At 41.5% G+C, this 7424-nt stretch overlaps 2 protein-coding genes across 7 annotated transcripts in view; both read left to right on the forward strand.

The window, feature by feature from the left end:
- The window catches only part of st3gal3b (ST3 beta-galactoside alpha-2,3-sialyltransferase 3b), an 84300-nt gene that overhangs the window by 49557 nt on the left and 27319 nt on the right, over positions 1-7424 (forward strand). The gene's annotated exons all lie outside the window — the stretch shown is intronic.
- The window catches only part of LOC104964778 (glial cell line-derived neurotrophic factor-like), a 17368-nt gene that overhangs the window by 734 nt on the left and 9210 nt on the right, over positions 1-7424 (forward strand). The window contains exon 2 of the mRNA XM_010793642.1: positions 157-471. Within this exon, the coding sequence (XP_010791944.1) occupies positions 360-471 (112 nt within the window). The 5' untranslated portion in view covers positions 157-359. The remainder of the gene's footprint in view (positions 1-156; positions 472-7424) is intronic.

Consider the following 7424-nt stretch of genomic DNA (forward strand, 5'->3'; position numbering starts at 1 on the left):
AAAATTAACAGTCAGGTTGATATCTCACTGGAACCATAAATCACACTTTTTAAATGTAGCTTTAATGTTTCTTTAACTTTATATTTCATTGTATAACATCAATTTAGATCGCAGCTTAACATATTCGCAATCTTTCCTCTCTATGTGCTTGTCCAGGGTGCTGAGACTCTTCAAGAAGCAGTGACAGGACAGCGTCCAGAGAAAAAAGGATTTTTGGCCGCGCAAAAAACGAGGAGGAGGAGGAGGCGCCTCTCGCGTTGAAGCAGAACCGTTTTAGATGGATTCTTCATGTTTGCTTCAGCCTCAGTGGAGACAGCCTGCTCTGAACACTTCCGAGCCGTGACAATAAGGTGTAAAACATGACACATCGCAGCGTATGGATAGCCAAAAACATGAGCTGCTCCCAGCGTGGAAGAAGCGGCTCTGTCCTCTCCGGTGCGCGCTTGGAGCAGAATGCGCACGGGACATCTGGTAAGGGGCCCTTCAGATTTTATAAAGTTGCCTTGAATGTGATTCAAAACCATTTTAAACAATATTGCTGGATATTTTGTTCATCAGTAATGGTGCAGTGAAAGCATACCTCCTCTTGTCTTCTGTGTTTGCTGTGACAACACTCTTTGATGTTTGACTTCTTTTCACGTCTATGCCTTTCTGCTCAGCACACGCACCTGCCAGCTGCTTTATAGGCTCCTCTGACTCTGGGGGTGACTGTAACCTGGATTCAGTATTGTAATTAATTTAGTGTTTATTGGGAGTGAAACGCATCCCAGGAGGAGAGTGGTGGAGGTGTTTGTTCTCTGTGTGTTATGAAGTGAAGTTTTATGGTTGAGGTGTTTACAAAGCGCCACGAGGTGAGTTGGAATTGTGGGAAAATATAAATGTGTGGGTGGGTGGGTGGTTGTGTGTGTTCATATGGATGAGGAGAAAACAGTGGCTGCCAGGAAGTGTTCCAGTGTGATCCACATACACACACACACACACACACACACACACACACACACACACACACACACACACACACACACACACACACACACACACACACACACACACACTTCCCTCCTCTCCTATACCTCTGAGGGGATCAGAAGGGGTGGATCTAGTCTTTAACCTAAAGGACTTTTGACATGCTGGAAATCGAGTGCATTTCTTTCAAGTTTCTGATGAAACTGAGTTGATTGTGTGGAGGTATATCTTTAGCTTAATCGACCTAAAATGTGCAATTAGCCAAGATTGGTCCTTTCACTGATGCAGGAGAAACTGCATGATGCGTCAGTGAACTGTCATGCTTACTCTCTGACTCAAAGGCCCTGAGTCATGGACACACAAAGTCAGTCCTGCACGCATAGGGGGCTCGGCCACAGGACGGGAGGCTTCTGATGTTCAGAGCTGAATCCTTCTTTTGATCCTTTTCTTGTCTCGTCTTTGCATCTCAAAGCAGTTGTAGTTGGTGTGTGTGTGTGTGTGTGTGTGTGTGTGTGTGTGTGTGTGTGTGTGTGTGTGTGTGTGTGTGTGTGTGTGTGTGTGTGTGTGTGTGTGTGCGTGCGTGTGTGTTAGCTTTGGCATCACCTGAGACATGTCACACTTCTCCAGAAAGCGCCTCTTATACACGCCAGTCAAATGTGTGAAAACATGTCGTGAAACAACCTTGTTTTTCTTTACCCATGTCGTTCGAAATTGCCAGTTTGTTCTCAGGCGGAACATAAGAGCGTCTCCTCTGCTTCAGGCATCTCACACTCCCCCGTCACGCTGCCACAGCTTTCACTTCCTCCAGTCAAAGGTCAGGGGGTCAGCGGCCCTGCTGAGGGTCAGGTACGGCGTGTTTCTTCACCAGCAGCCTCCCGATGTGTGGTCTGGTTTGTTTAATCTGGCATGTGGCTTTACGAGAGCTAGCATGCCGTGTGTTGGTGTTCTAGGTTTCTCACAGTGAGCCAGATGAACACTCATAATTAAAACGACAAATTGAGTTATCGTCATTACCACCCGTTAATGTAGGAGCATCCTCATAAACAGCCGGTGTATCTCACCCAGTGGACTTCATAACTACAAGCTTTCAGTTGCAGTGTTTATTTCAAATATAACCTATATATATATATATATATATATATATATATATATATATTATTAAAGAGATATATATATATTATTAAAGACTTTGAGACATATTGAGGATAAACCGACTCATTCTTTGGATATTACAACTCTGCAAGATTACATTTCTCTCGTCAAATTTGCCAAGAAAACACATCATTTACTTCACCCTACAATGAAGAGGAATGCATTGGAAAATCAGAAAGAAACATGAAATTCAGTTACTTTTAAAGCTGAAAAAACAACTTCAAACATAAACAGCCTTTTTCCAGATACTTTATAATTGTATGATAAAAACATGTCTGCCTAATTTCCAAATAAAGAACACTCATTGAGTGTAAACGTAACTCCTAAATGATCGCTCCCCACTTCTTTCATGTTTCTTTTAAATCTTACATTGTTGAGCAACATATTCAATTGTCCCCCATGAACCACATTTGCAAAACATAGTTACCAAATAATGAACTATTGTTATTGTTAAATAATCTAAATTAATAAATAAGTTACAATAAATAACCTTAGCATTCATCTTTGTTTATTTCTGATTTACATAATGCTATATCTTATCGATTGTTTACCTGCTAAGACCAAAGGTGCCTTACCTGTTGTATTTGATTATCTTCGTTTTTTTACGTCACTTTTGGGGAAATTAAGCTCAAAATGTGCACTCAAGGTTAACATTGGTTCATCTTGAATCTGGACTTCTTCATCCAGCATGTGCGTGTTGTGAGATCTTTAGAGAACAAAGTAGTGTGTGATTAGCTCGTAAATTATTTTAAGGCTTCTGCAAACATTAAGCTATAGTTTCAAAGTTATACACTGGGCACACAGTGATCAAATACATACAATACATTCCAAAACATTTAATACAAGACATGACCAAATCACTATGCAATTTAGGAAGAACACAAAACAGTCAGGCAACATTAAAGTCCTTAGTCTTTAATAAAACTTAAGTTGTTCTGGATAACATAAAGACAGAAACTGAGTGTCTCTAACAGTGTTGACACAAGTAGAAAGTTGACACAAGAGGTCAAATGTATAGATTCCTCAGTAGGTAAAACATTTTAAGGGACATCATCAAACACAGTCGGCAACACAACAGATTCAAGTTCATTCATAGCAGCCTGACATTTTAAAGGAGGCTGCAATCCGTTTAGATTAGCAGAAGTCTGTCATTGAAAGATGGACGCGTGCTGGGACCCCCGTCCTCTGCGTCTCGCCCTCAGTGTGTAATGTTACTCTGGTTGTTTTGTCCCAACACTAATGGAGAGAGTGCAGTGAGAGAGATTGATTATGCAACGTGAAGTGCCACAGGGCAGTTTCAATCTGGAAGTGCTTAAAGTACGCAGCCAACCACAGTGATTCCCTCAGGGCAAATTGAAGGAGGCATGATCTGACAAAAAGGAATTTCAATTTGTTAGATGTATTCTTTCAGACAAATGCTTCCCATGCTACTTATATTTGCTAGGTCCTTACTTTTGTAGCGCTGGACATTCTCGTGTAAGCACGCCAACAAGGGGAATTATTTTTTGTCTCTGATCTTGATTTGTTTTGTTGTTGTCGAACATTTTGGCTTCTTCAAGTTCAAACGGCTTACATTATTAAGAACAAAGCAGCAGTAAATACTTTGGAGCCGCTGATGAAACATAAAGAGAACTCCTGTCCTTATCGTGAAATCTCGCTCCTTAAAAAAAACTTTTCTCGAAACACAGAAGAATGTTAACTAGTGTTTGGTTTTTTTTATACAATAAGCTGTATTCTTCTGAAACTAGCAGGTCACGTTCATTAATCATAGCGTCTGAGGGCTGCTTTGAACTATCAGGCCAGGTCATTAAACTTGGTCTGTCTGGGGCGAGAGCGGGCGACACGGAAACACTTTGGAGAGCGCTGGTTCACCCACAAGACACACTTATAATGACCAGTGTGTGTGTGTGTGTGTGTGTGTGTGTGTGTGTGTGTGTGTGTGTGTGTGTGTGTGTGTGTGTGTGTGTGTGTGTGTGTGTCACAGATGGCCAAGTTTCTGAGTGCTGCTCTCAACTCAGTGTGGGCTTAATTTGGAGAAATAACAACATGAGATGGGAGCAAGGAAAGGTCGCAAGGGTGGGAGAGGGGATTTGTGGTTCTGTATGAAAGGTTAGGCGTCCTGTGAGCAGGAGTGTGCGTGTGCAAAGCCACTTTTGTAGTGACAATGTCAGTTGAAGTGTGTTGAGAGAAAATAGGCGAAAAGAGATTGTTGAATGTGTGTGTCTTATCTTTCCCTCTCCATCCCTCTTTGTTCTTTCTTTCCGTCTGCTTTGTGGCCTTTTAAGAGCTGTCCTCCTCGCAAACAGCAAATCCTACCCTCTGATCATCGCTCCAACACGGCTAAAATGTGTTCCCATTTAAGGTGAGGCTCACCCAACTGCTCTCTGTGTAGCTCTCTTTTAAAACCAACTTAATCAGGCAGGAATTTGGGTTATTAGGGTCAGGGACACTGGGGGAAACTGCCTTAGCGAGAAACAAAGTGAGGAGCAGCGAGACGTTAAGGACACAGATGTGTCGCATCGCAGCGGGCCCATGATGCGTAGCGGATGATGTTTTCCCGTCTAATTGATCTGATTGGGTCACAGGACGCTGGTGCATTGTGAGTTTCTATTGGCTAATTAGGGCTAACGGCACATTAGCTAAACTTTCCAGTGACCCTTCAGGCTTAATCTGGTGGAGGTTGTTGTACATTGTTGAAGTTACAGCTGCTGTGGAAACTACAGCAGGGTCATGACTGAAATCTCTTTCTCCCCCAGATTTTTTTCATTTTTCTGTTGTGCCTTAAAGAACAATTGTCGTTTTTTACAACTTTGTCTCATTCTTGTAGTTTTGGCGCTCCTGCCTGTCATAAATAATTGGATCAACCAATCGAATTCCCGATAACTGGAAAAAATGTGATGCTGAGGAAACCTTGAAATCTTTTTGAAATCTGCTTTCATTTATATGTTAGTCACACTGTTGTTCTGCAAATTGCAATTGGCTATACACACCCAGCAGGCTAAGAGCAACATCACCATTGCGTCCAAATAGAAAATGAAAGTCAAACATTTACACCACTTTTAGATCTCTCTTTTGTCCCCACCAACTCCTGAAGGAGGAATGTGGCTCTTAGCTGCCGGCTTGGTCATTAGGGATTGTTGAGTTATGCTTATCTCTAATTGAAATGTTATTGACAGATTTATTGAGACCTGTTTCATGTGATGATGAAAGGGAAGCCAGAGCTCCTGGCAGGAGTTCACATCGTACCTATTGTTACAGCTATTTTTTAGCAAATGTACAAAAGAAGCAGTAATTAGTCAGTCATGCCGAAGAAACTGAATTGTACAAACACGAAAGGAAAGGTTTGTGTGGTTTATCCGTCACATGAGTGTATGACATATCTGAGCAGCTAATTGAAGGCACTTGGATATCAGGACTCCATTTAGTTACCTGGAGATCCGCGTTTCAGACTGTATATCGGTCAATTTCCTCCGCTGTGAGCTCTATTACAGCCTCAGCTCTCTGGGGTTTGTCTCCAGCAGCTTCACATGTTTCCTTCCAGCTTTCCAGGTGGCTCTGGTGGCCGAGACGATGACAGTGTCTCTCTCTCTCTCTCTCTCTCTCTCTCTCTCTCTCTCTCTCTCTCTCTCTCTCAGTGTGCCTTAATAACCATCATGGCTGCAGCTCGAGGTTAACATGCTGGTCACTTACGACACTTTAATGCCCCGCGGAAACTGGCATTTTATGGAGCTTGCTGTGACCCGCTGTTTGATGACCCTGCAGTAACTCTCCACCTTTTGGCAGCTCTCGGCTGCACGTGTGAGGGCGTTAATCCAAAACGGTTACACTTCAAACACATTGTTCTCCACTAAAAGCGCTTCATTTCACCCAGTGAAGAACCATTAGACACGTTTCACCTCTCTGTGGTGTGAAGAGAAGGCTGCAGGGTCAGCGGTAAATTACTGATCACTCAGCTTTATTATTAGGAAACCAATACGGTTACCACTAATAGGTACTTCTAATGAGATCCAGGATGTGCTGTTTAACCCAACAGGCAAAGCTTGAAAGAAGTATTGTTCTCCATAATCTGTGGCTATCCCTCCTCAAGCTGATAATCAGCTAGAAAATGGCCATAATATTCAAGATATATCTTAAAGCTTATACATTCATTGTTTGGCTTCATTTTGAGTCAAGTGTAAGTCCACCTAATGAGGTTATACATATAGATATCCATATATATATATATATATATATATATATATATATATATATATATATGTATATATCAAAAATGTCTCTCCTTTTTGCTCTAATTTGTATATAATCCTCTGGAAATAACTGGGTCTTTATCAACTTGATTTTTCTTGTGTTGTCTCTATTTCTTGAGTTGAAAGTCAAGCTGTTCTACTCAGAGCTCCACCTAGAGATCCGGAGAACATGCGTCGTGTTGACAGGATATGCAGCGCTTCTCTGGTGCATTCGGCGTTTGTGTGTTTTAGTTTCAGTTTTTGAGGCTTCTAATGTATTTGTCTTTGGTTTCTGCAGCACATTTTTCATTTACAGCATGTTTCCATTGTTGTATTTGTTTTAGATTTTGTATTGTGTTTTTGATTTGGTGTTCTTTCTAAAGCTGGTCCATATTTATCCAAATTAATATGTTTTGGGTCATTTTCAACCCTACTAAATGCTCCATTATGTTAACCAAACTAGCTGTATTTGTGAAAACAACTGCTAAGTGCAGCTTCAGACACACTGAACAATAAGGGCGAACAAAAATAGTAAAGCAGCCATAAAACCAAAACAATGAGCTGATGGGCGCTAACCGCTAACACCGATTGTAGCTCAGGGGAACTGCTGAGTCAGGTGACCTTTAGAGAGTTTTTCACTTCTAGCAAGGTATTTCGCATTTCTTTTTAATTTATATAAAATATTGACAGCAGCAGCCGTACAAATTCATATCTCAGTATCTATGTAAACAATAATGTATAGCCTTCTGCCAAATGAATATCTACACAATAACAACTAATAATATACTTGAAACTAGTACATTTCCTGAAGTTGATTGTTTCAACAATACTAAACATGACGAAGAGTGTACAGCCATGCTAATCTATTGGTCAGATTGAAATGTTGTCCAGATGGTGGTGATAGATGGAAAGTCAGGGGGTCACAGAGGTCAGGATAGGATTCATCCTCTAGGGACTCTGAACATCTGTACGTCATTGCAAGGCAATCCGTTAAACAGTCACTGAGATATATCAGTCTGGACCAACGTTGTGGACCAACCGAGCGACAGTTGGAGTCAGACCCCGCTCAGTTATTCACCT

This window comes from Notothenia coriiceps, unplaced genomic scaffold, assembly GCF_000735185.1.
Source record: "Notothenia coriiceps isolate Sejong01 unplaced genomic scaffold, NC01 NC01_scaffold00037244, whole genome shotgun sequence".
In the NCBI taxonomy this organism is placed as follows: Eukaryota; Metazoa; Chordata; class Actinopteri; order Perciformes; family Nototheniidae; genus Notothenia; species Notothenia coriiceps.